At 55.4% G+C, this 27,879-nt stretch overlaps 1 protein-coding gene across 1 annotated transcript; it reads left to right on the top strand.

Moving 5' to 3' along the window:
* On the top strand, positions 673-27,654 carry RBPMS2 (RNA binding protein with multiple splicing 2). Its single transcript, XM_018054339.1, has 8 exons — positions 673-1,020; positions 17,019-17,096; positions 17,667-17,705; positions 18,422-18,484; positions 18,798-18,948; positions 19,429-19,577; positions 26,177-26,247; positions 26,495-27,654. The coding sequence occupies exons 1-7, from the start codon at positions 928-930 to the stop codon at positions 26,237-26,239; spliced, it is 636 nt and encodes a 211-aa protein (XP_017909828.1). The 5' UTR covers positions 673-927; the 3' UTR covers positions 26,240-26,247; positions 26,495-27,654.

Genomic DNA, 27,879 nt, shown 5'->3' with positions numbered 1-27,879 from the left:
ACGCTGGGAGGGAGGAAGGAGAGGGCGGACGGGGGCTGGCTGGCTGGATGGGGGAGCTGGGGGGAGGTGAGAGCGCGCCGGACACCCATAACCCCAGGTCAGAGTTCAAAGCGGAGACTCCTTCCTGAAGCGGACGGCCCTGGAGTCCCGCCTCGGGCGCCCCCTCGCGTGGGGCCGCTGGGGTGAAGACGACGAGGGGGCGAGGGAGCGTGGGGCGCTTGGCACCCAGTCCCACCTCCGGCGGGCTGGGACGGCGCGGTGCGCGCGGTCCCTTTAAGAAAGTTCTCTGGGTGAGTTCACCCAAGTTTAAAAACTCGTGGTGGAGACGGGAAAGGGGAAAGGGAGAGGCAGAGAAAGGACGCGGGAGAGAGGGGGAAAGCCCCGCCGCAGACTGGCGAGCCGCAGCCCCGGCCGGGGCGAGCCCGCAGCGCGCGGCGGGGATTGGCTGCGCGTTCCCTCGGAGACCGCGGCGAGGGCGGGGGAGGGGGCTGGCCGGGCCCCAGCTGAGGCCGGTTCCGGCCCCCGGCCCCCGCCCCCCGCCGCCTCCCGGCGCCCGCCCCCTCCCCCGGCGCCCGCCCCCTCCCCCGGCGCCCGCCCCGCGCCCCGCCGCCGCCGCCGCCGCCGCCGCCGCCGCGGGCGCACTCGCCGGTCGCATTGAAAAGGCGGAGGCGGCGGCCGCTCCGGCTCCGCTCCGGCTCCCGGTGCCTCCCCACGCCGCACCCCCTCCCCGCCTCCCGCACCCGCCAAACTTGATGTGACCCCCCAACCCGACGCGGCGGCTGCCCCTCTCACCGCCACCCCGCCCCGCACCCCCCGAGCGCACTGCTCACCGCGCCCCTCCCCACCGCCTCGCCGGGGCCGGGCGCCGCGCTAGCCCTCCGCGCTCCCTTCCCCTCGCCACTCCCGCCCCACCCCACCCCCCGCACCATGAGCAACCTGAAGCCGGACGGCGAGCACAGCAGCGGCGCGGGCACCGGCACCGGCGCGGGCGCGGGCTCCGGCGGTACCCTGGAGGAGGAGGTGGGTCTGCGCCCCGGGACTGGTCCGGTGAAGTGCACGCGGAGGGGGGCGGGGGACGGGGCGCGCGCGGCCCCCCGCGCGGTCTGGCAGCGGCTCCCGGCGCCTTCCCGCCGCTGCCCTTCGGCCGGGGAGGAGCAGCCGGTGTCCGGCGGGCGGGGGCGTGCGGCCTGGACTGCCCCGCCGGTTGGGCATTGTCTCCCCGCCCTCCCGGGCTAGGGGCGGGTAGCGCGCCGGCCGCCGTCCGTGCGTCCCGCGGTGGGCGAGCTGCGCCGCGTCCGCCCCGCGCCGGCTGCCCGCGCGTCCCTCGTTCTCCGCACTCCGCCCGGCTCGCTGCCCTCTTGCGAGGCGCTCCTCCCGCATGGCCGGGACTCCCGCCTCGGCTGAGAGAAACAGCGGGATTAGCACGGCGGACGGGCGGCACCCTCGCTCCCTTGCACTTTCCACCCTGACCCTTCCTCGTGACCTTGGAGGCCTGGGCCGGCTGCGCGGCACCTTGGTTCACTAGAGTTGTACTCATGGCGGGATAGACGGGCTTTCTTCACGGCCCCAGATGTCAACTGACTGATTTGAGAAGGAGTTGCCTAAAGACTCTCAGTCCCTGGTTCTCCTCTGTCGGATTTTGCCCTGGCAGCCAAGCCAGGACCCCAAAGCTGGCCCCGGTGGGATTCTACAAGGGATGTTCACCGTCCATGTGCTAGGAGGAGGGTGTCTGAAGGCTTCGTGGAATCACCAGCAGCTGGGTGGTTAATTGGATGTGGCAAAACCGGGAAGCTGTGTGTATTCGGGGTGGAGGGGTGGGTGTGTGGATATAGCCTTAAGGCCATCATTGAATGGAGACCAGAAGCTTGGCCGGCGGAGACAAAACTGTTGTGGAAAGGAGGCAGGCTTCGCTGCTCTTTCTCTCTCTGGAGGGGCCTCTGCTGTGTCACTGTAGGGCCAGGAGACCCTTCCTGCCATGTCCGGCAGGCTCTTGCCCAGGAAACCAAGGGCCAGTTATCCACCCTGAGCTCCCTTCCCTTTGGTCTGGGGGAGAAACCGCAGAGCCTCTGGTGGGGGTTGGCGATGCTGCCTGCTTCCCATCCGGTGGTGCCGGCCTCCGTGCTATAGGTTTGGTGCAGAATGGCGGCACTGGCCAGGCTGGGCTGGGCTCCTTACTGTGGGAGGGGTGGAGGGAGGGTCACTGGGCTAGTTCCCACTCGTAGCAATTCAGAGGCCTGGTGCCAGCCCCAGTCCACCAATGGCATGACATCTTGAGAATCTAGGTCTAGATCCCGCTTTCTGTGGGGAAGGAAAGGCGGAATACATAACCCTTCACTACACCAGAGGGTCTGACATCTGTCCTCGAGTGTGGTGTGGGCTGGGGTTCTTTTGGCTCCTGAGGGCCTTGTCTGTCTTGGACTTTGATGCTGACAAGCTCTTGGCTTTGAGGACCCCATCCTGACCTTATGTGGTTGTTTAGAGTCTCCCCTGAGAGTTGGGGGAGGGTGACAGGGTTGCTGTGTGCGTGTGGGGTCTCTACTGAAATTGTCCATTTCCTGTGAAGCTGGACATGGACCCAGAACCACTTCTGCTGGAGGGTTGACTTCAGCAAGGATTTTACCCTACCTGAGACCCTCAGACCCACCCCTTTGAAGTGGGAAGGGTGAACTATGTGGCCAGTCTAAAATCTTGGAGAAATTTGAGGTACTTGTCACTTTTTTCTGAGTAGCTTTTCTGAGAGAGGGCAGAACCGTCAAGAAGTGGAATTTCTCTCCTTGTGGGCAGAGGTGGGCTACAGCCCTGTAGTGCTTCAGGGAATCAGTGCAGTCGATGCTGGGGAGGGAGCATGGGCTCTTGCTACTACAGAAGTCTAAAACCAAGGGCCGCCGTGGTCTCTTGGAGCCCCACATCTGCTCTGGTCACGTAAGCACTAGAGTCGGCCCTTTTTCCAAAAACTCTTCAGCCAGGGTTCCATCTTAGATCGGTGGTTTGAGCAGGAACTGGACATATTCTCTTCAGCCTAGATGCCCCCTAGGTAGGCAGTTCTGCAACCCCGAAGAGCCACCGTTGGAGAAATCCACCTTAGCAGAGGTGGTTCCTCTCAGGGCTGACCTAGGCTGGCTCTTCCCGGTTGGCTATTGGACATTAGCTAAAGCAAACCTAGGAAGGCGAGGAATATGTGGCTAAGTGGGTGGATGTTAGACCTGGAGGAATGGGAGAGGCCATCCAAGAAGAGGGAATAGTGCATATGAAAGTAGGGGTGGACTGTGGAACCACGTGGCTTGTTTGGGTGACTGCGGGGCATTTGTTATGTTGAAGTAATGCTGGGGGCCACATTATGAACAGCCTGAGATCATGCAGGCCTGGGAGGAAGGCATTTTTCTGTCACTTGGGAAGGAGATGGGTTAGAAAATCAAGTGTCCTTTTCAGTCTAGAGGCTGTACTCTCCCCCGGGTGTGTCTTGGCTGGTGCCTGAGCTCCAGGAGGTGCGGATGTAACATTGCACAAGAACGCAGCTCAGGTTGGGTTTGCCTCTGATGCGGCCCAGACCCAGACCCATGCATTGTCTTGGCTTCGTGATTCTTGAGGGATGGCTGGATAGTTACAGTGTTTCTGGGGAAAGATATATTTGGTTTGAAAGTATATTCTATTTTGAAAACGGAGACTTCACTTTCATAAGACAAGGTAGTATTAAGTTACAGTAATTACTCATTGAGGACCCCCTGTGAGGAGTGGGGTATTTGGAATCTTGGAGTAGGGGTGAAGTTCAAGTTTCTAAAAGTTAAAGTTTTAAGCCAGCTTAACGGTAAGTTATAGAAAGGCAGGGTTAATGGTGGCTAAGGGAGCTACAGCTTGACCTAAGAGTCTTGCCCGCTCTGTTCTCCATCCCCATTTTTGTCCTTTGCATCCACTAAAGTTGGGTCAAAATTGCTTGCTGCAGGTCTGGTACCCCAGGGTCCATTGTGTGTCCTCTAGGGGTCTCTGAAGAACCAGTTTGGTCCCTAGCCTCTGGCAGGATGGGTCAAGGTTAGCTCTCAAATGAGCAAAGGAATTTTAGGGTCAAGTGTGTGATTTGGGCACTGCCCCCTTTCTTTTCTCTGCCACCAAAAATATTTGCCAGGATCTGGGACATCTTGGTGCTCTGTCTGAAGACTTTCTAGGGGATAAGGAGAGGGAAGCATCTATGCTTCTGGGCTTTTACCTGGAAACAGGACCCAAGCAGGTCAATCCAGACAGGTTCTGGTAGATCAGACTCCCCTCTGCCCTGGGGGTTGCTGGGATGTGTCTCCTCTGTTCAGATAACCTAATGGAGAGACTGAACTATTTGCAGTACTGTCGACCCATATCTAGTCTTTATAACAGGTGTTGTTTTGAGCATTTGACCATTTTAACTCATCTCACTCTCATAACAGCGCTGTGCTGTACTTATTTTATTACCGTGTTATAAATGAGGAAGCTGAGACAGAGGTTGAATAGCTTTCATGTAGCTCATGGATGGTTGATTTGGGATTTGAACCCAGAGTTTGCTCTTAACACACTCTGCTGGCTCTTCTGTTCTATGTTGGGGTTTGGATGAGGTTTGAGGGGGAGAGGGGAGAGGATCTGCATCTCGGGCTCTGTAGGGCTGAGCTTTAGATGATGACAGGGTCCCAGATAGAAGCCCAGGGCTGGCTCCAGACTAGTTCTCTTTGAGTTGGTCACATCCTGAAAGTGGGTGGTGGGAGCTGTCAGCCCCTGTGGGAGGAGCAGTTTATGACAGATGATGTTTAGAATTGTTATTGTGTGGTGATAAAAACCAGATCAGGTGAATTCTCTGCAGACAGTACATCCCCCTTGTAGCCTGAGCTGGGGCTGACCGCCTTCACCTCCCAACCCCTTGATTCTCTATTGCTTTGGGCATCTTAACTTAAAAAAAAAAAAGGTACTTCAAGTAACTCTAAAGTGACTGCCTTTCATTTGGGAGGCCTTTTTCTTGGATCTCTGTAAGTGGCCAGCCTCACTGGTTCACTGCAGTAAGAACAAGCTTCTAAGTGTCATTCAATGTTTGGACATTCTGACTTCTCGTCTCCATTTCTGGGGTGGAGCAGAGCAGAGGAGGCTGGCCAGCACTGTGAGCGGAGACAGGACAGGAACCGTGGGATGTTTTGTTCTGCTCTCACACTCTCCACCTGTGTGTTGTCATTCAGTCACTGAGCTGTGTCCAACTCTGCGACCCCATGGACTGCAGCACGCCAGGCTCCCCTGTCCTTCACTAGCTCCCAGAGTTTGCTCAAACTCATGTCCGTTGAGTTGGTGATGCCATCCAGCCATCTCATTCTCTGTCGTCTCCTCCTCCTGCCCTCAATCTTTCACGACATCAGGGTCTTTTTTCCGGTGAGTTGGCTCTTTGCATCACGTGGTCAAAGTATTGGCACTTCAGCTTCAGCATCAGTCCTTCCAGTGAATATTTAGAGTTAATCTCCTTTAGGATTGACTGGTTTGATCTCCTTGCTGTCCAAGGGACTCTCGGGAGTCTTCTCCAGCACCACAGTTTGAAAGTGTCAGTTCTTCAGCACTCAGCTTGCTCTATTTCCACCCATTTATCACACTGGTTCTCCAGAGAGTCCTAAAGGCAGGGGAGAGGTGACCTCCCACTTGCCCTGAGGGCTGAGCTCCTGGTCCAAGGCCGCCCATCTCGCGTTACCAAGAGCTCAGCTAGAGTGTTGGGTTCTGGCCGTACCTCGGGGCCCCCAGCCTCTGCTCGGCCATTGATTCTGGGCAGCAGCAGCATTTGGTAACTTGTCAGTTTCTCTGCCATCCCCTAACCGTGGCTACCTCAGAGGGGACCTCACACCCCAGGCACAGTGTGAGGACCCGGGCAGAGCCCATCTCCTATACTTCAGAGACCACGCTGCTGTGAGGTGGGAACTGCAGACAGCCCCAGAGCTTCCTATGCCGAACCCTGTCTACTGCCTGCCCAGGGACCAGCGTGACCTCCCCAGTTTCAGCTTCTTTCCCTATTCCATCCTTGGATGGAAAGAATAAGGTTACCTGTGAGGTATATCAAGGCTAGACAGGTGGCAGGATCGCTGAGTCCTCCATTCCTGAAGAGTCTGCTGGTGGATCCATTCATGTTGGGTGCCTCCAGAGTATAGCAGGGGCTGGGTGTAGTCAGAGGGTCTGCCTTGGCCCATCGGTCATTTACAGCCATTTAGAGCCAACTGAGGACAGGCCGTTGATTGTGAAGTCATCACGGCTGCCTGTATAGTTCTGACCAAGCCTAGCACCCTCAAGGAGAAGGGGCAGGGCCTGACCTGAACCATGCCACGCCATGAGTGTCCTGGAGTCTCTACCTCCTCTTTGCGGTTAGCCACTCTCCCTCTTCCCAAGTGAGTGATTTGTTTGTTTGGACTGTGGGGTTTTAATTGGGAAAGATTGGGAGAAGTTTTTGGAATGGGACCTGAACCCAGGTTGGGGAGCGTTTGCTGCTCTCACAGCTGTGAAGAGCTTCCACCCAGGCTGGTCCGTGTTCTGATGTGCAGCTGCAGCTGTATACGGGCACGACTTAGGATGGAGGGGTCCTACTGTGCTGGAGACAGGGCAGCTCCAAGCTAGAACACAGGTTCCATCCCTGAACAGAGACCCTCTCCCGACAGGAGCATCCCTTTAGGAAACTCACCAGACTTCATCTGCCTCAGTCGGGTGGTGTACAGATGTGAAGGGCTCTGCGCTCTGGGTTCAGGAACACTGTGTCATGTTCAGTGGATTAATGTTACATGGTTTAAGGGTTGGAGGTACTGATTTTGGAGCTAGGGGAAGGGCATGGGATTGCCCTAGGACAACTCCTTGAATCTGTGGGATGATGTGTAGTGGTGGTGATACCTGTAACCTTTGCCAGCCACAGGGTCAGGCAGTAGGCGGGTATTGGCTGACCACACGGACAGGGTGGGTGGATGGCACAGTGGGGGAAGGAAGCCATGCCCAGAAGCTTGGTGCTGGAGGCCCTGTGAGCCTGTCTTTCTGAACTGCCTCTGAAAGCATGGTCCTCTCTCTCTGTCTGGAACCAGATGGAAAGCAGGCCTGGCCCCTACCTCCAGCCAGCCTGGGAGCACGGAGTCTGCATAGCACAATTCATGCTGCTTGGTTGGGTTCCCTAATGAGGTGTAGAACAGGGCTCGCAGCGGCTGTGACCAGGTGTGTTCCCACGATGTGGAGCCTTCCGTTCTTGGGGCTAGAAATAGCTTGGACTATAAGGTCCATCACTCCATGGGAAATAGATGGGGAAACAGTGTCAGACTTTATTTTGGGGGTCTCCAAAATCACTGCAGATGGTGACTGCAGCCATGAAATTAAGACTTACTCCTTGGACAAAAAGTTATGACCAACCTAGATAGCATATTGAAAAGCAGAGACATTACTTTGCCAACAAAGGTCTGTCTAGTCAAGGCTATGGTTTTTCCAGTAGTCACGTATGGATGTGAGAGTTGGACTGTGAAGAAAGCTGAGCACCGAAGAATTGATGCTTTTGAACTGTGGTGTTGGAGAAGACTCTTGAGAGTCCCTTGGACTGCAAGGAGATCCAAGCAGTCCATTCTGAAGGAGATCAGCCCTGGGATTTCTTTGGAAGGAATGATGCTAAAGTTGAAACTCCAGTACTTTGGCCACCTCATGTGAAGAGTTGACTCATTGGAAAAGACTGATGCTGGGAGGGATTGGGGGCAGGAGGAGAAGGGGACGACAGAGGATGAGATGGCTGGATGGCATCACTGACTCGATGGACGTGAGTCTGAGTGAACTCTGGGAGTTGGTGATGGACAGGGAGGCCTGGCGTGCTGCAGTTCATGAGGCTGCAAACAGTTGGACATGACTGGGCGACTGAACTGAATTGATAAGGTCCAAAGCTGTATTTAGGCCATCTTAGTTCCTCCTGCCCTAACTTCCCAGATAACTTGGACTTGACCCCCAGCTTGGCCAATGGTTGGCCAGGCACCTAATTCCTGAGCTGGTTTCCTCATCTGTAAAATGGGCCTGTATCACTCTGCCTGTTACATCAGAGGCCCTTCAGGCTCACACTCCCATGGTGGCTGTGAAAGAAGTGGAAATTACAAAGTGCTGCCCAAAGTAGGGCCTTAGAGTCAGGCCCTGATTCATGTGATTTGGGGCCAGAATTGTCAGAGGAAGGCACAGGACTGTGGAACAGCTCCCAAGCCTGGGCTTCTCCCCACCAGGTCGGACTGTAGTAACTTAGGAGGTGTCTTAGATGGGGCCTGCTGGAGGGAAGCCGGGCAGTGTCCTAGCAGGGAGCTGAGCAGCCCAGAGCTCCTTGGAGGACACGGGAGGCCTGGGGTTCTGGGAGCGTGTGTGTTTGTATCTGTTTGCTCTGCTGTCTGGCTGTATCTGCTTGCTCTTTTCCCCGTGTCCTTGTTCAGCCCTTATAAGTCCTGGGTCTGCGGGCCATGTCACCACATTCCATCCACCTCTCGTCAAGTGGCCCCACTGAGAGGGACTTATTTCCCCTGGGAGGGGTAAGAGTGACCTACCAGTGCCAAGGCTAAGCACAGGACCCAGGCAGAACCAAGCCCCACCCCACCCCCTACACATGTATACAGAAGAAAAGGCCCAGCCCCCTGAGATCCCTGCAGGGGTACGGTGCCGGCTCTGAGGTTTCCATTTGGCAGCTGAAGTATTGCCCCAGCAGAGAGACCCCTCTGAAACCCCCAGGGCCTGGCTTCCGGCATCCTGCTTTCTCACCCTCTCAACCTCTGTCCCCTTCTTTCCTCCTTTCCTTGCTGTCTTGTGGGCAAAAAGGAAGATGTAGGAGGCCTGAGCCCATGGAGGACAGTGCCTGAGCATCACTCAGAGACTCCATCACATTCTCCCCCTCCCCTGGTTTCTTAGGTCAGAGTGTGAAGGGCCCTGCCTCTAGCCCACCCTTCCTCTCTATTGCTGAGGTAGTGGTGAAGGCCTTGAAGCCACTTGCCTGGCCTCAGGGCTGGGACTTCAATCAGGCTCTTTGATAGTTGGCTTGAGGCACTTTTTCTTTTGTTTCGGTGGCAGCTCTATTGGCCGAGCAGGAAGCTGAGCCTGAGTCCTGTGTCTTGGTTCTCAATGGTTCTTTTCCCCTTGGAGAAGCCAGAGCTGACTTGGGCGGGATGATGGGCAGTGGATGTTTGCAGCAGGAAAACTGCAAGCTTTATATAATGCAGTCTGAAGCTCATAAACTGTCCGGCGCTTCTGTTTGGACTCGGGTCTTCCTGAGGCCGTGAGGGTCCCTGCTCTACTCTTAGCCCTTTCCCCACTGCACACAGCTGCTCCCACTCAGCTGCTGAGAACTGGCAGTCTGTCAGCCTTCCCTTTGACCTCCCTATATAATTCACTGTTTAAGACTAACCATGGATCCTCCAGTGGAACCCCCGTGCTCCCCCAGGCATCGCTCTGCCCTCTTAGCTCAGACGCTGAAGGTCGCTTGTTCTGGACACCTAAGGCTGACCCCCACTGGGGTCTGAGTGGGTTGGTGGTGTGAGATCAAGGTCTCCCAAAGAGCCTTGACTTGTGAGCTGGGCACCCGGGGACACTGGGGTACTTCTGACGTGCTCGGTGACTTGGAGCAACTCCCTGAACCTCAGCTAAAAATAAGGTTTCTCCCAGCTCAGATATTCTGCATTTGGGTTGCTGGAGAGGGCTGGGATTTGGGGAAGGATGTGGGAGGGGCTTTCGAGAGGCTTGTTTTTCCCCTGTTTGGATTTCCCTCCTCCCCCACCCGTTTCTGTAAGTGGTGTTTTCCATCCAGATGACACCAGGAGGGCTCCCTGTGCTAAGCAGCAAGCAGGCAGGGTTCAAAGCTAGCAAGATGTTTTGATGGAGTGGACAGTTGAAACAGTTCCTTTTCCAGACTGGATTCTAACTATCAGAGTGTCTAAAGGATTGCTACAAGGAATCAGTTTTCAAAGAGGGTCTTTTATCTCTTTGGTGTGATGTTTCTATTGCCCAGAGTCAAGTTTCCTAGCCTTGTGAGGCAGAGATTTGCCTAGAAGGCAGGAGTTCACGAGTTCTCTTCCAGTGAGTAGTGTTCCTGGTGGACCACTGGGATTTATTTGGGGGTGGGGGAAGGATGGGGGTGGCCCTGGTATTTTCTACCTCAGCATCCTTTGTGGACAAAGATCTGGGCCCCAAACAGGGGGTCCCTGGAGTCCAGGGTGCTGTCTTGGACAGTACAAGGCTGGGGTTTGGAAGGAGGCTGTGTTGTCTTCTGGAGTTGAAGGATAAGGGGCTTTAATATCCAAGGATGAACGACTGTTTTGACAGCAGTGTTTACCCCTTTCATCTCTTGTAAAAGCTGGTCCAGTGGCTAAGAATCTGCCTTCTAAAGCAGGGGACGCGAGTTTGATCCCTGGTCAGGGAACTAAAATCCCACATGCTGTGGGGCAACTAAGCCCACAGACCGAAACTAGAGAGGAACCCACATGCTATAGCTGAGAGCCAACAAAAGAAACTGGTCCATACAGAGCCCATCCTCTCAGCCACAATATCCTGCTGCTGCCCTTACCTGGGAAGTTGTGCGTTTATGCTGCGAATGAAGGAGCAGCCAGGCCCCAGCCTGGACTGACTGAGTGTGGGGTTCCCCCACTAGGGAGGGAGTACTTTGGGGAGTAGCCTTGCGGACCCCACACCCCCGTCCTATCCCACATGAGGGCTTTCCTCTGGTTTTCCTCCTAAAAGGCCCTCCCATGTGGTCTGGGCCCTGTGTGTGCCTCAAAATAAGTCTGATAGGGTTCCCTGGTAGTCCAGGGGATAAGAGTCCACCGGCCAAGGCGGGGGACACAAGTTCTGTCCCTGGTCTGGGAAGATTGCACATGCCGCAGAGCAGCCAAGTCACGTACCACAGCCACTGAAGCCTGTGCGCCCTGGAGCTGGGGCTCCACGACAGACGCCACTGCAGAGGGAGGCTGTGCGCCGCAACTAGAGCAGACGCCGCGTGCTGCAGCTAGAGGAAGCACGTGCACGGTAACAAAGACCCAGCACAGTCTAGAAAAGAGAAAAGGGCTGAAGGAGAGTCCCCTGGTGGTCAAGTGGTTAAGAATCCACCTTGGAATATAGAGGACACAGGTTCAATCCCTGACTGGGGGACTAAGATCCCACAGGCTTCAGAGGATCTAAGCCTGCATGTCACAGCTATTAAGCCTGGGCACTCTGGAGGCCACGCACTACAACTGGAGAGTCTGTGCCCCCGCCCCAGAAAAAATCCCACATGAGGAAATGAAGATCCTGCACACCGCCAACTAAGACCCAGTGCAGCCAAGATAATGATAAATAAATATTAAAAAAAAAAAAAAGTAAGGCTGAGGGTGGAGGCCACCACTTCCTGTGCCTTCCTCCGCCCCTCCCCAGACCATGGGAGGAGGGAGGAGCAGGCCAGAGGTCGTTGGGAGCTCCATGCACCCAAGATCTGGCTCTAGCTGGAGGAAAGGGGCCCAGGACCACACAGTGAAGACCGAGCCAACCCCAGGAAGTCTGCCCACCAGCGATAGCCTGTGGGCTGGACTCCCTGGCTCCCGGCAGCCTGAGGGCAAGATAGGCAGTAGGGCTTGCTTGAGTGAGCAGCCTTGGGAGCCCCCGTGCCATGCTGGCTGGGGACACCGTTGTGCCGAAGGCCAGCCTGTTGCTTTAGGCAGGCCTGGTGCTGGCTGGGGCCTCCAGTGAGTCTGCTTCTGACCATCGTGAAGGCCGTATACCGTGTCTGTGACGTTCCTGTATGGGGACACCTCTCTGGCCAAATTCCTTGTCTGTGTTGAATCTGATGCTTCCAGCAGGTTCCTCAACATGTGTCTTCTTTTACTGGCCTCTAAAGATTCCTCATCTTTTCTTTTTTGGCTGATCCACCAAGGTTGTGGGATCTTTAGTTCCCTTACCAGGGTTCTAATCCTGGCCCATAGCAGTAAAGGCACCAAGTCCTAACCACTAGGCCACCAGGGGATTGCAAAGGATTCTCTATCTTTTCTCTACCCCTCCCCAATCACTACCTTCTCCACCCTGTTCCAAACTTGCCTTCTAACTGTGCCAAGGATGAGGCCGTGGTCCAGCATGATCTGTTGGTACTTGCCATGAAGGTGACCATTTCAACAGGACCGTGGTTGCTTTCCATGTTTTGTGGTAAGGGAGGTATTCTCTTGGTTTGTGTGAATGCTTTTGGAGAGAGAGAGTGTATGGAAGGAGAAGGACCCAGGTAAACAAGGCTGGTACCTTCCGGCAGCCTGGGATTGTGTGAGCAACCCCTTACACTTCCTCCAATTACCCTGAAACATTTCTGTGTTGAAAGTGTTGGTCACTCAGTCATGTCAGACTCTTTGTGACCCCCATGGACTGTAGCCCACCAGACTTCTCTGTCCATGGGATTCTCCAGGCAAGAATACTGGAGCGGGTTACCTCGCCCTCCTCCAGGGGATCTTCCCAGTTGAACCCAGGTCTCCCGCATTGCAGGCGGATTCTTGTAGCATCTGAGCCACCTGGAAAGCCTTGTGGAATAGGCCATGGGTTCTCTGGTTAATCTTTCCATCTTGTGTCAATGGCAGTTGGTCCCTGACCCCTTGTCTGTGCTTGACTCTTTGCTGAGGGTTGTGTCCTATTGTCGTGAGGCTGGCACTAGTGATTGGCATGGAGCAGTGGTCACCAGCGCTGGCCTGAGACACAGGACTGTTGACCAGACCTTACAGAAGGTGTGTCTGTCCCTGCCAAACCCAAGGATCCTGACTGTGCCATTAGATTGTCTTGTCAGCTTCCTATCCTGAGCCTCTGTTTCATCGTCTATAAAATAAGGTTGTTGAACTAGCCGGTCTCCACAGTGCCTCCCACCTTGGACATGAGCTCCCTGGGGAAAAGGAGCACTAAAGAATCCGGCGACTGCCCAAGGTCGTCTCCTGTACATTCCTAGCCCGTCTGATCTGGGCCTGATCCATCCTCACCGTGAGTTGCTAAGTCGTTTCCTTCTCTTTTGCGAGCCTATGGACTTGCTAAGTCGTTTCCTTCTCTTTTGCGACCCTATGGACTGTAGCTTGCCAGGCTCCTCTGCCCATGGGATTCTCCAGGCAAGAATACTGGAGTGGGTTGCCATTTCCTTCTCCAGGGGATCTTCCTGACCTAGGGATCGTACCCACGTCTCCTGCATTGGTAGGCGGATTCTTTACCACTGAGCCACCAGGGAAGCCCTCCACCCTCCTTAGGCTTATGGCCTGCGGTACCTGATAAGTGAGGTTTTTGTGCAGGTAAATGCCGAGATCATAGGAGCCCTAAGTGAAGATGCATGTTGTTCAGCCTCTCCTGTATGCTGGGCATAAAGTATGCTGGGCATAGAGCAAAGTGTGCTCGTCATCATGGAAGGTGGATGATATCTGTGTTGCACAGGTAAGGAAACTGAGATTCAGGGAGATGAAGCAGCTTCGCCAAGCCAAGCATAAAGCTGGGATGCAAACCCTGGTCTCACTAACTAAAGCCTTTCCCATTTATGGCAGCACTCTGCTATGCTCGGCCACATTTGTCTGTGGCTCTGAGTCCCTTCTCTGGAGGGACTGAGGGGTGTAGAGATGGCGGAGGTCTCAGGTGTTGAGCCTGGCTCTAGACACCTTGGAGGATAGGAAAGTTTTGAGACTCGTCTCCTGCCTGTGGGTTTTGGAGTCCAGGCGAGTGCAGGCTGGTAGGACCAGTAAATGACCAGGGGGTCTTTGAGGGCTTTCGTAAGACTTGAAGGAAAACGGAGTGAGGAAATAGAGGGACCTGAAGGGTGGATGCTCTTTAGTTAAGGAATAAGGAAGGGGCGGGCTGTGGGGCAGCATGACAGCTGCCGAGCAGCGGGTCTGTGTGGGTCTTTACTGGGGACCTGGGGTCAGTGGGCTGGGGCAGGACCTGATGCAGTTGAAGCAGCACAGCGGGTAGGTGGGCTCTGGGAACTCTGTTGTCTCGACATGTGACTGGCCAGCCTGCTAAGCTCATGCTTCCTGTCACTGGAACTTTGCTGTCATCCTAAACAGGCACCCAGGGAAGGGCCTGGCTACTGGAAGGATGCATGGCAGCACCTGACCCATCCCTGGGGCTAACGAGGCTGCCCAGTCGCAGCTCCCTCTTCCCCACAGCCAGATGAATGACACGGATGGCTGAATTGGGGTTTCCTGGGTCTTACCCAGCTCTGCTCCAAGCTTTCATGAGCCCTTTCTGGGGCCTCGGTTTCCATGTCTGCAAAAGGGGACAAGACAGAGGGCATGTTATTTGCTGGGGTGTCCAGGGTCAAGTAAGAACCAAGGAGAGCATTTAGGTTAGCCTCCCAGCAAAGGGTCTGTGAACTGGCAGACGGAGGCCCACCACATTACCCATAGCGGCTTTGACCTGGGCTTGCTTCCTAAGGGATAATGGCCCAGGACAGGATGAGACCTGTATTGTAGCCTCTAGAACCTAAAAGATGAGAAGCAGACGAAAAGAGTCGTTTAGCCAGAGAAGGATGGAAACCAGGGTGTGAGCTGGGAACGAGGGAAAGATCCCCCGTACTCACTCCCGTCTGCTTCCTCAAGCAGGAAACTTTGTGCTGAGAACTTTCTATTTTAGGGGGCCTCTGGGGAAATCTGGCCAGAAAGGAGCCATTGGAGGAAGGATTTAAAATTAGCCGGGGTGAGATTGGTGGCCCCTGGGGAGAACTGAGGGAGAGGTTTCTGCTGCGAGGCAGCTCTGGTTCTGTGTGTTTGACCCAAAGTGCCTTCCATCATCCTGAGAGGAGGGAACAAGGCCTTGACTGGCTTGTACACTTTCAGTCCATTCTCTAGGGTGTAGGCTGGGCTTTCCAGTGAGGTACCCCAAAGCAAGCATCGTCTCTACCAGCCTGGGTGAGCAGTTGGGAGGGAGACCTGGGTTTTGAGTCCTTCTACCTTTAAGAAAACAAGCTGCATGACCTGAGAGAGACATGTCTGTTTGGGGGTTTACATGTAAGTGAGAGGCCTTTTCATCACAGAGCAGAGGGGTGTTGAGGACAGCTGCCCTCTGGAGTCCAGGAGCTCGAGCGAATCCTCCTGGAGCCTGGGCTGTCTGGTCTCTCCCAGATGTTTCTGGAACAGGGCGGTGTTCAGGAGCTGTGCGTGCAGGGACACAGCGGCCAAGGGCTGTGAGACACGGGGAAGCCTCACCCCCGGCCCAGGAGCAGAAGTGTGTGTGGCGAGGGAAGGCATCACTGAAGGGGACGGGGTGTCCTAACCGGCAAGGGGCTCTGCTCAGTTTGCTTCTGGCTGGAAACTCCCGTGAGAGAAGGAGCTGTCCTTCACCTGTTCCGTGAGCCACTCCTGTGGGGCTGGGGGTGGGGCCGCTGGCTCCGAGCAGTGGTGGGGCTGGTTTCCTTTGCCGTTCCTGTCTCTGTTGTTGACATGTGTGTCATTGGAGAGAGAGTGTGTGTGTGTTGGGTGTAACTTGGCCTGACTGCTCTGGGCTCCTGGTTTACGCCATTGTCTCCAGAAAGGCTAGTGCCTGGGTTCATCTCTCAGGCCGTCATCAGAGCACAGAAGTTCTTTGGTGCCTCTGGAGGGGGATGTGGTACACTAGAGGCTTTCTAGAATAAACCATGGGACGGGTAGGTTGAGGCATGTGAGAGTGTTAGTCGTTCAGCTGTGTCCTACACTTTGTGACCCCGTGGACTGTAGCCCGACAGGCTCCTCTGTCCATGGGGTTTCCCAGGCAAGAATACTGGAGCAGGTTGCCATTTCCTTCTCCACAGGATCTTCCTGACCCAGGGATCAAACTCGGGTCTCCTGCACGGCAGGCGGATTCTTTACCATCTGAGGCACCAGGCGTGTGAACTTGTCCTTAGTTGTCAGTGATGACCTGAAGACTTTTGGCTTCGTGGTATGAGATGCAACTTGCAACAGGAGTTGAGGGAATCCCTGGCAGTCCAATGGTTAGAGCTCTGAGATTTCACTAGTGAGGGCAAGTGTTCGATGCCTGGTCAGGGAACTAAGGTCCCGAAAGCTATGCAGCCAAAAACAAAACAGGAGTCAAGTGTATTGGGAAGCTCTACTCTTTCAGACTTTTCATTACTCAGGAAAGCACAGTTTCAAGATGTTTTTAATGGATCTACACTCTGGAAAATCTCCCTCCCTTGTAATAATAATGGGCTGATCTGGTCTTGCTGGCTGCATTTAACCAGCAGAGGTAAATTAAGAAAGTTTTCCCACTAGTCCTCTCCTGGACTTTACCCACCGTTCAGGAGGTCAGGTTTGGCAGACCTGAGTCACGAGATGGGCACCTGGTATCGAGACCCAGCTTCAACTACAGCTTGTAACTTTGTTGAGGGCAAGGCTTGAAACTTACACCATCCTCTGCCTCACTAGAAGCTGGCAAGATCCTACTCGTTCTTCAAAGCCCAGCATCATTGTTCCATCTCTGACTCCTTCCCTTAGTTCCTTATTCAGTAAACATTTAGTACCAGCACCCTACAGAGAGCTGGGCAGAGAAGCAAGAACACAACACATTCCCGGCCACTGAAGAGCCTACATTTGGCTTAGAAAGCAGGAAGAGATGGATATGAAAGTGCTGGGCCCTCTGATGAAATCCCTCCAGAGTGTAGAGTTTACTTCTTTGCCTCCCTATCAAACCAGACAGAGCCTCTCTCCCCATCTTCTGAAAAATATGTATGATTGTACCTTTGCTTTCCTTGGAGGTCAGAGACCATAGCTTTCTTCAAGCCTCAGAGGGGTCCCTGGGCTGTGCTCTTGTTAGACAGGGCACCCCTTGGGGCTGCTGAGCAGTGGACAGTCTACACAAAGGTACTCCGCTCGTGCTTGTTGCAATGCCTGCAGGGTGGATACCGAGAGAGGGAAGGCCCAGAAATCGTTCTGGAAGGTTAAATGCTGTCAAACTCTGGCTGCTCATTTGCCTCAGCCTCTCAAGGAGTCTCAGGAAATCCTGAATTCTTCCTTCAACCCTGGAAGGACTCCAGTTCGTTTCCCGAAGGAGGAGGCGTCATCCTTGTTCTCCTGTAAACCTGGTCCTCACCACCATGGTCTCTTCCTCAGGTCCGGACACTGTTCGTCAGTGGGCTCCCTGTGGATATTAAACCCAGAGAACTCTACCTGCTCTTCAGGCCGTTCAAAGTGAGTCTGGACCCAGCCACCCATGGGCAGAGCCTCGGATGGAGGAGAAGCATCAGGAATGAGTCCAGACCTGAGCTGGGCAGCAGGAGAACTATTAGAAACCATGATCGCAGACCTTGCTCTCTGCCCTGGTTCGGCTGACTCACGTGTGGCTTTTTGTCAATTGCTGAGCCCCTCTGAGCCTCTGTTTTCTCATCTGTAAAGTGGAGATGGTAGAACCTCAGTAGACGTTGCCATATAAGGAATCTTTGAGATTCAGCGTGGCATTTCCATTTGCGGATAAGAAAACTTAAAAAGGGGAGGTCTGAGCTTCCAGATGACAGGCTAATGGAGCAAAGGGGAATTCCTGCCCGAGAGAATGAATGCTGCCGCGTGATGCCCACCCCAGATGCGAGGCCATGTGATGTGGGACTCGAGGGCTGAGGGTGCTCAGTGTGGGGTGGAGATCTGGGTGGGTCGTCTTTGAGGGGGAGAAGAGAGTGAGCTGGGGAAAGGTGGGGCTGCAGGGTGGCTGGGGTAGTACAACAGAGGCGCCTGACCTTCCCTGTTATTGATTACCTCTCTCTGCAGGGGTATGAAGGGTCCCTGATCAAGCTCACATCAAGACAGGTAATTTCTCCAATATTTTTCTTCCTCCAAGCCCTGACTGACTGCTGAGCTTGGACCTAAGCTGGTCATGAAGCACCTAGCAGCTGAGACCTGCCCCCTGTCATCCTGGTCCTGTCCTGGGCTGATGAAAAAGTAGCCTCCTTTGTAAGAGGAAGAAAAAGTAGACAGGTTCCCTCTCCTTGCCGGTCAGCTCCTGGCTCCCCTCTCTGGCTCCTGAGAAATGATAGTGGGGCTGGAGGCTGAGGACCATGGAGGTGGTGGCTGTGCCCTGGCCCCTAGTGCCAGGAGTTCTGGAGCCCAGAGTCTTTAGGGGCCATTTGTGGTCTGGACTGAACCTTGGCAGAATGAAGTCGGAAAAGTTTTGAACCTGTTGCCCCTTGATTGAACCTGGATCCTTCCCATGCCTTTGATACATCAGTGTTCCCTTCCTTGCTGGGCACTTAATTACCTGCATGCGTTAAACAACAACAGCAAAAGAGTGGGTGATGTTTCATGCAGTGGGATAACGCTCTGTTGGCATCATTTCCCAGAAAGTGGTACCTGGGTGGGAGAGTTTTGGTGCCCAGGAACCTTTCACTGTTCTTCCTATTAAACATCAGGAAGCTACGGACAAAAATTATATATATATATATATATATATATATTTGTTTTGTATGCTTGAGGGGGAGATGGAGTGTTGGGAGAGATGCAAGGGTGCTCTTTCTTTTTCCTACTAGCCTGTTGGTTTTGTGATCTTTGACAGCCGGGCAGGAGCAGAAGCAGCCAAGAATGCATTGAATGTAAGTAGATGGAGAACAGGCCTTTCTCCAACCCACAGACTTCTAGACAGTGGGGTTTCTGTTGTGTCTTCCGCAAACCTTCCTCCACTCCACACCTAAGGAAAGGGCCCGCGGACGCACCTTCCCCAGCCATCCTGGGGCAGAATCTCTGGCTTTACCATCTGTGCCAAACGCCACTCCTTACAAGGCCCAACCAGCGTGTCCTCTGTCTTGGCCTCTGTGTGGCTGAGTCTTTCAAGATAGATCATGAGGTGTGCAGTGGACAGTCTGGGTCCCACAGAGTAAAGCCTCTCCCTTCCTCCTCTTCTCACAGGGTATTCGCTTTGATCCTGAGAACCCGCAGACCCTGAGGCTAGAGTTTGCCAAAGCCAACACCAAGATGGCCAAGAACAAGCTAATGGCTACACCAAATCCCACCAATGCTCACCCCACTCTTGGAGCACACTTCATCGCACGGGACCCCTGTGAGTGGCACTCAGCGGCCGTCTGCTGCCTTCTACCTGGCAGAGCTGGGGGCCCTTGTGGATGAAGTTGCATGCAGAAGGCACCCCTGCGGGAGTGGACGCTCGCCCCCTTTTCCAGGAGCTTCCTGCACCCACTGTTGCTCATGCCCGCGGGTCCCAGGCTTCCTTCCACCCCCACAGCCTTTGCTGCACCTTAGCCTGGGCTCCTGAGCTGTCGGTTCTGCCCAGCTTCCTTGCAGCCCGCTCTGATCCTCTTGGTTGAGACGAGCCCATCCGAGGGCTTCTTGAAGCAGACAGGATGCTTGCCAAGCCTGGCCAAGTTACTATGGTTTCTTTATCCTAGAGTCTTGGGGTCCTTCGGGGGAGCTGAGAAGGGACCTCATGTTAAATGATAGCGTTGGGTCCCCTTCTCTGCTTGGAATGGGGTGGTGCAAGGGGGAGCCAGCGTTCTGATGATGGGGGCTCTTGTCTCTGCTGCAGATGACCTGATGGGGGCCGCTCTGATCCCCGCATCCCCAGAGGCCTGGGCCCCCTACCCTCTGTACACTACAGAGCTGACCCCAGCCATCTCACATACTGCGTTCACCTACCCAGCCACCACCGCTGCTGCCGCTGCCCTGCATGCTCAGGTAAGCCTGGACGGGACAAGCAGGATGGGGGAGAAGGAAGGCTCTGAGCTGGCCAGGCTCCATTCCCACCTGGCCATGGCCCGCCCAGCTCCCCAGAGCTGTCACAGCACTGCTTCTTGCTTGACAGTACCTTTGGGGTTTGGGATGTGATGGGGGGAGGAGAGGATAAGCTGTGAGGCCACGTTCAGGCTACGCTGCTAACACGGAGTGTGAGAAAGCCGCCGTGGGTCCACTAGACACCTGCAGGCAGGCTGTGCCCGTTGTGCCTATGGTGATGGAGTGTGGTCACCAGGCCCAGACTGCTTACTTCTGCCTCCTCCTGTCTTCATGCACTCCAGAAAGCTCTGAAAGATTTGTCTGGATTTTTTTGTTTTTTCTTACTCATCTGGAAAAATAAGAATAGTATTGTCTGCCTCAGGTTGCTCTGAGAATTAAATGTTAAGACATGTGAGGGGCTAGAATTGCACCTGAAACCTCCGAGGTGCCCGTCGGTTGTTTGCTCTTGTGTTCACTGAGCCTGGAAACTCTCCAGGCTGGGCAGAAGATGCAGCCAGCGCTTCTGGGGGTGGGGGGGTACAGCTGGGCTGGGAGGGCTGCTCTATGCTTGCCCAGTGCCACGCCGGGTACCACGCCAGGTGGTCAGCTCTCAGCCATGCCTCGGTGCCACAGTGACCGGGCACCGCCAGGCAGCACAGGAGGGCTGGGGTGAGTGGCAAGCGCACCTGGGCCTCTCACCAGCGAAGTGAGCTAGCTGAGGCTCGGGAAGAGCAGCTTGGCTGTTGAGAGGTGGGGAACACAGGTCACTTGACCAGGGCAGTGGAAGGAGACAAGCAGTTCAAGGATACGAGAAGCCAGGATGGAGGGTTTGCAGAAACTAGAAGCTGAGGTGGGAGGATTTGGGGGTCTGCTCACGGGAAGGCCAAGTGTGTGTCTCATCCCAGGCCTTTGAAGGATTCACCCAGCCCCAAGGTGGAGGGCTCAGATTCCCTGGCTGCTGAACCCTTTGAAGAGTCCCCTGGCCACGGCTGCTTGGGTTGAATGAGAGCAGACACGTGGTTGCACTGGGCAGTCTCCCCAGCTATGTGCCACAGACACTGGGAAATCAATCTAGGCAGGGAGGCGGCAGGGCTCTTCCTCTCCTGGGCACTGTTGGGGGTTGACCGCAGACCAGCACTGTGGTGGGCACAGAGCCATGAGTGCAGACAGTCCTCTCTGACCTGGTGGAGTGCAGAAGGTAGATGGTGCTCCCCACCAAGCAGTGGGGTTGGGGGGGCGGTTAACTGCAGGGGCTCCACGAGACCTCTGATCCCAGCTTTGCCACTAGTTGGCCACCTGATCTTTGGCAGGTGACTTCACCTCTGGGCCTCCATGTGGTCCTCATCTGTAAAACGAGAGGGCAGGACCAGATTGGGTGGGAGCTCCTGCCCCTATCTCCTCTGAGATGCTAGGCCATGACCACATGAGGCAGAGTCTGGGAGCCAGGACAGTCAGGATGTCGGATTATTCAGGAGCGACGTGGCTGCCCTTTTCAGGGTGGTGCCCCGGCTGGATAGCAGTAGCGTGGTGCTCCCCATTCCTAAGCTTCTGTACAGCAAGACTGTGTGCCCGCCTCCTGTCTGCCTTTCCAGCCTCCTCCCTCCCTCCCCTTACCCTGTGGCCGCCTCCGTCTAAGCCCTCTCTTTCCACACCTGTGTGACCTTGTGCAGTTTCTTGGCCTGTGTCTCCACTGCTTTGTGAAATGATGGTAGTCTTAGCTCCTTTATAGGACGGTTGGTGGCCTGTAAGCATAGAGGGAGTGCTGATGGTTATTATTTAACATTCCCGGTGGCTCAGGCGGTAAAGACCGCAGGAGACCTTGGTTCGATCCCTGGGTCAGGAAGATCCCCTGGAGAAGGGAATGGCTACCCACCCCAGTATTCTTGCCTAGAGAATTCCATGAAGAGAGGAATCTGGCGGGCCACAGTCCATGGGGTGACGAAGAGCTGGACGTGACTGAGCAGCTAAGCACACTTTCAGTATCATTACTGTCTAATTCCCCCCAGGTCGCCTCTGAGGCCAGAGGACTCTTTGTGCCTGAGCTCCTGTCACCTTGGCCTCCCTGGGAATGGGGTGAAGGCCACCTCAAAGGATGGTGGCTTTTTTCAGGAGCAGCCTGACGACAAGTGACTGGATCGGGGGTGACTAGTTCAGGCCCGCTACCTGAGTTCTCTGCACAGCCGTGTCCTTGACAGTAAAACGCACTGTTAGGACCAAATGCAGTAAAAGGCCGAAAGCATTTTCTTCCTTCCTCTCTCCCTTCTGCCCTTCCTGGCTGCATTGGGTCTACGTTGAGGTGCACCAGGTCTCCAGAGCCCATGGGCTGGGTCCGTGGTTTGTGGCTTGCGGGCTTAGTTGCCCCACAGCATATCAGATCTTAGTTCCCCAGTCAGGGATTGAACCCGTGTCCCCTGCATTGGGAGGCAGTTTCTTAACCACTGGACCACCAGGGAAGTCCCTAAAAGCATTTTCTAAGTAGTAGCACTTTCTCTTTAACTTCCAAGAGCCCCCTCTCTGCCCCCTGACAGTGCTGCTCCAGAGGTGGAGGTTGCAAATGCCTGCATGAAGGAAGTGGACACTAAGGAGGTTATTCTGAACTCAGAGGATCAGTAGCCTGCGTTTTTCTGTCCCTAAGAGTAAGGAGGTGACTTGGAGAGGCAGCAGCAGCCAATAGACAAAAGGGATGAACACTGGTCCGTCCATTCTGTACCCTAGCATGTACTTCCTGACCTCATGCCCTTTGCCTGTAGCTCAGCCTGAGCGAAACTGAACGCGGTCCTCGTGTAGTTGTGAGGACAAGACCTGCAGGAAGAAAGGGGATGAGCCAGGTGGTTCAGGCCTGAATCTGTATTGGCATGAATGAGGCTGTCTTGTTGGACCTTCTGATCATCTTGATAGAAACATCTCCTTTCAGAGGGTATGGGTGGCAGGTGCACACTAGCGTAGGGCGCATTAAGATGTTGGCCTAGAAGCAGGGTTCTGCATGTCCCCATGCATACCAGGGCCCTCCCAATCTGGACCTCTTTTTCCATTTCAACCTGAGGGTATGGATCTTTCACTGTGGCCCTTCTCCCCACCCCCCCTTACACTGGCTCAGCCACTTACTGATGAGTTAGACCAAACCCCCCTGCCTCTCTTTTCTTATCTGTATAATGGAGATGATAATAGCATCAACTTCAGAGGGCTTTCTGAGGATTAAGTGAACTTAGTGTGTGGAAACCTCTTAAGAACAGCATCTGGCATGTGCCGAGTGCCTAAGCATTAAGCTGTTAGAGGTCTGCATTCGTGAGGAGAAATAGATAGGGCTTTTTCTCTGTTCCCTTAGCTGCTCCCCAGAATATCAGCACTTTTAGTCCTTAGACTTCGTAGGTGGCTGGACACAGGAGTGTAAGTAAATGCATGGGTATGAACCTTTCACACAAATTACATGTTTAATCATTTTAGAACTAAGGTATCGGGACATGCTTCCATGTCAGTAAGTGTAATCTACATCCTGGCTGTCCTGCCAGCATGTGTCTAGCTCCCTGTAGATGGCAGGTAACTGAGGCTGAGGCTGTTTACCCTTTTTTTTTTGCCCTGATAGGCTGTGCTGCCATGGACGCCCTTGTTCACACCTCTCTGGGCACCTGTCCTGCTTGTTTTCCTTATCATAAATTTCCTAGAACTATCACAAGGTCAAAATGTAGACTTGCCAGTCTGGGTTAGGTAAGACTGGGTACCGTTGGGTTTGGCTGCACCACATGGCATGCGGGATCTTAGCTCTCAAAGCGAGGATCGGACCCATGCCCCGGCAGTGGGAGCTTGGCGTCTTAACCACTGGACCACCAGGGAAGCCCCCTAATTGGACTTTGTGGTGAGCGAGGCTCCTATGTCTGTTGGCTGTTCCTGTTTCTTCTCGTGAGGATTCATCTGTTCGCCCACCTCTCGGTGTGTCTTCTCCATCAGTCCCAGGTTGAGGGGGACTGAGTGCGGCCCCCAATTCCTTTGTTTGGTTGCTCCTCCTCTTGGAGCTGTGGGCATTCTGGATGCCCGTGGCTGCCTCTGTGGGATGGCCACTTAGGCCTCCCAAGCCTGCCCTGTGAATGACTGGAGGCCCTGAGAGGGGACCGGCCGCTCGCTCCCTGCTGAGCTGGCCTTGACCCCTGAGCCTGAGCTGGGGCCGGAAGGGACTGTGCTTCTTGAGGGCCCTGGACCACCAGCCTCTCCCAGGCATCTGAGGAAAGTGGAAGCACAGCGCTTCAAGGACATTCTGTCCACTTCAGTGGCACGACCATCCCGAGCTCAGAGAGGAGGGCTTTCCTCTCCTTCCTCCCCAAAGAGGCAGCGGCTGCCTCAGGCTCTGGAGCGCGGGGCGCAGCACTTAGAGGAGAGGGCTGGGCCGGATGAGGCAGGCTTGCTGCAGGGGACCCTCAGCAGCCGCTGGGGGAGGAGGCTGGGTTGGAGGCCTCCAGGGTCCCTCCCACTCTCGTCTGATGCTCTCCCTGCTGCAGCCCAGCAGGGCACCCAGCCTGCCCTGCACTTCCTTGGTGAGGGGCTGCTCCAGCCGGAGGCTGGGTGAAGGGCAGTGGTCTGGGCCCACTAGGGCTTCCCCGAGTTGGACTGGCTGCAGGCTCCTCCCGTGGCAGCGGTGCTGGTTTCCTCGTCGCCCCTGTCTTGGGGAATTAGCTCTGGTGTCCAGCTGGGCTTCCAGCTGGGAGGGCAGCCCACAGCTCAGCAAAGGGGAGGAGAGGCTTCCTCCCACTCAGCTGTCAGCCAGGAAGGGAGGGAAGTGCTTCCAGATGTTTAAAAGACATGAGAGAAAATAAGGTGGCCTCTGAGGCTGGATGCCTCCATGAGGCTCTTGACCCTGCCCATGTGGTGTGGGTCCTAATCCAGGTGATCCTGGCAGGTCGGGGTCAGCTGTGTGACAACAGCGGTGCCCCATCCTCGGGAGCTCAGAGTGTCCTTCCGGCCTTGGGCAGGTGGCCCGGGACCCAGATGTACCAAGTGCCGAGTGTCCTGGCACTGCGGAGGAACCAACGCCGACGTCCTGCTGAGTACGGGGTGGCCCTGAGCTATAGCGAACAGCACCTGGAATTCTGAGGGGCCACAGGAGCAAGTTCTCAGCTGCCAGGTAGCCTGGCGTTGCTTGATGTCTTCTCTGCTTGCGGCGGCGGGGACTCCCGGCAGCCTAGCGGCCACCGGGTCTGACTGTGCAGTTTCGCGAGGGTTGTCTCTGTGCCCAGCTGCCACTCGGTTGCCTCATCGAGGGCTCTCCTGAGCCCTCCCTGTCTTTCCTAAGAGAAGTCTGGCTCCTTTCTCTGAGCTCTCCGCCCCCCACCCCTGACTTGGGGCCCTGTGGTGCCCTGCCTCTACTCTCCCAGGCAGCCAGGGGCAAACGTGCTGTCTGTGACTGGGGCAGGCAGCCTCCCCGCAATGTTGGCTCGGCCCCCAGCACAGCTCACGCTCCAGACTCCCTGCCCTTGGAGAAGGAAGTACGTGTCATTTCCTGGCCTGTCTCTGGGAATCCCGCTTTGGGACCACTGCTCTGTGGGGCCTTCTGGCAAGTCCAGAGTTGAGGTCGCTGCCAGGCCCCTTCTGGCAGGCTCAGCTGGTAGGTCACAGATCCCTAAAGTTAGGAGTCTTATAATGGAGGGGAATGGGCTTCCCTGGTGGCGCAGTGGTAAAGAACGTGCCGCTGCAGGAGATGTGGGTTCAGTCCCTGGATGTGGAAGATCCCCTAGAAAAGAAAATGGCAGCCCACTCCAGTGTTCTTGCCTGGGAAATCCTGCAGACAGAGGGTCCTGGTGGGGTAGTCCATGGGGTCACAAGAGTTGGACACAACGAGCGGCTAAGCAGCAGTAATGATGGAGGGGACAGGAGGGGCGGTGGATGGGCGTGGAAGCACCAGCTGGGTCACGGCTGTGACTCCCTTGACTCCTGTTAAGGACAGTACTAACGTCTGGGAGTCCTGCCCCTTGGAGGCCACGCGGACGTTGGCTTCTAAGGGGATTTTATGTCCTGTCTTACCTGATCCTTGTGGACACCTTGTCACCTTGCTGTTCAGTCGCTCAGTGGCATCCGACTCTGCAACCGCATGGACTGCAACACACCAGGCGTCCCTGTCCTCCACTGTCGCACCCTGTGACTTAATCATGTCTGTTCTGGAGCTGTGAGGACACTGAGGCTCGAAGAAGTTGAGAGAAAATGTGTTAGGTCCCTTCCTTGATGTTAGCATTCCCACACTCTCCTGGTTAGGGGGATGGGCAGACTGGGGCCCACGCGCCCGCCACCCCCCACCGGCTGCCAGGCCTCCTCCCACTACTGCCAGGCTCAGTGGAGGAGCGTGAACAGCTGTGTAACTGTCCTCTCCTTTGAACCTCGTCCTGTAGAAGAGGCAGGTCAGAAGGCACTCTCCCATTTTGGGGATGAGGGAGCTGACCCCCGGCGGTGAGTAACTGGCCTGCCTCCGCCCTCGAGACAGCACCAGGACGTGGACGGGGCACAGAAGGCCACGTCCCTCGGGCTCCCCCGTTGAGCGAAGGCGCTGCTCCGCTAGCTCCTAACCGCGGCTTCTCTTACAGGTGCGCTGGTGCCCTTCCTCTGATGCCACCCAGCCGGGATGGAAATATCGGCAGTTCTGTTAGTTCTTCAGTAAGTGCGGGCTCTGAGACCAGGACAGAGAGCCTCTCAGAGCCCGGCCTCCTGCCAGGCCATGGCTCCGGGGCTCGCTGGTGCTCACCCGACCTGAGCTTGCACTGGGGGCACTCTGGCTGGCTCTCCCCACTCCCCCAACCCTGCCACCCCCTACCCTCCACCTGGCAGCCTCCTTGCAAGGGGGCGGGCCTGGGTCCTGCTCCAGTCTCCCACCTCTGCTCACGGCCCCCTCTCTCCCCGCTCCCTCTTGTCACCACAGCTCGAGGCCCCCGACCCATGGGGGAGGAAGCCGCCCTTAGCGTCCCCCCTGCCCCCAGGTGGCCCTGCAGAGCTGCTGCTGCTGCCCTCCAAAGACTGTGAATTTTAAGCCTGACTCAGTGGACTGCTTTCCTTCCTCTCTTCCTCTTCAGCCCTGTCCTGCCCCACAGCCCCACTCCAAGGCCTCATGGCCGGATTCAGGGGTCTTCTTGCTGGGACCCCCAGGCCCAGCGGGGAGGCCTCCCTGGGACTGAGCAAGGCCCGACCTCCAGTCCAAATCTGCTTCCGTAGCCCCACCTCAGAGACACGAGGCGTTTAATTTTGCATGTTTTCTGGCATGAATTAAGACACTTAAACTTGTGTATATGTGAGTGTACAGTTTGTTCTCACATTGTGTCACCATGGCAACAAGGCCTGGCCACTAACAGCTCATCATTCCAGGTCCCTCTCCCCACACCCCTGCCCTGCACCCACCCCGCTTCAGTGAGGACCAAGCCCCGCAGCCAGTTCCGCCCGGCGGCTGGCACCCCCCCGCCCCCACCACCCCACTCACTTCCAGGCTGAACAGGAAGGACCACCCAGCCAAGACAGAGCATTTTCCTGGTCATTTCAAATCGGGGTCTTCTGTTTCCTCCTCCTCAGATGGGCCAACAACAATTAAGAAAATCCTTTCTCTACCCGTTTCGCTTACCTCTCCCCGGTGCTCCCCACCCCTGCCGTGGTTCCTCGTTCTTTCCAAACTTTGAAACCAACCAAAAAAGTGAAAGTATTTTTGTACCCTGTGTAACAAAATATTTATGCAACATAAAGGATTTTTTCGTGTGTGTGTGCAATTAATTATTGAAGAGACCTTGTCCGCCTTGTCAGATAAGTTTAACGTTTTCGTTTGAGGCATGAAGAAGAAAAGGGTTTCCGTTCTCCAGCAGTGAGCCTTAGCGTCAGCCATTAGTTTAAGAAAAATGAAGGAAAAATTGTGCAATTTTTTGTTTCGTGAGCACATCAGTGCTTCACCTTTGGCCGCGGCCGTGGCCGTCTTGCCGTTTTCAGACTTGGGAGACGAGGTGGCTGTTGTAATTGCTGATCCTGTGAGAATGTGAAACTGGATAATATATGAAACGCAAAATAAAAAAAAAATCATCCAAAGTAACTGCTCTCCGACCTGTGCTTCCTTGAGTTGCAGACGGGCATCGCTGGGCGCAGCCAGAGGACAGGTGCTGGGGCTCAAGGGGAGAAGGCAAGGCAGGCCCGGGCCTCGGTTCATGTGGCCTCTCCCTCCTGCCCTCTTGTGTGACTTGAGTCTGCCAAGGAAGTGACCCGCCAGGGGTCATGCAGCAGGGGCCTGTCTATCAGCCCAGCCTGTGTTTAATTCATT

Source organism: Capra hircus, chromosome 10 (genome assembly GCF_001704415.2).
Source record: "Capra hircus breed San Clemente chromosome 10, ASM170441v1, whole genome shotgun sequence".
In the NCBI taxonomy this organism is placed as follows: domain Eukaryota; kingdom Metazoa; phylum Chordata; class Mammalia; order Artiodactyla; family Bovidae; genus Capra; species Capra hircus.
The sequence above is the reverse complement of the archived record's forward strand: the minus strand, read 5'-3'. Positions and strand labels throughout refer to the sequence as shown.

Excerpts from the sequence above, each read along its gene's own strand:
- RBPMS2 (XM_018054339.1), top strand. The coding sequence starts at position 928 with ATGAGCAACCTGAAGCCGGACGGCGAGCACAGCAGCGGCGCGGGCACC. Across the intron at positions 1,021-17,018 it reads GCGGTACCCTGGAGGAGGAG|GTCCGGACACTGTTCGTCAG; the intron begins GTGGGTCTGCGC and ends TCTCTTCCTCAG. Across the intron at positions 18,949-19,428 it reads CTTCATCGCACGGGACCCCT|ATGACCTGATGGGGGCCGCT; the intron begins GTGAGTGGCACT and ends TCTCTGCTGCAG.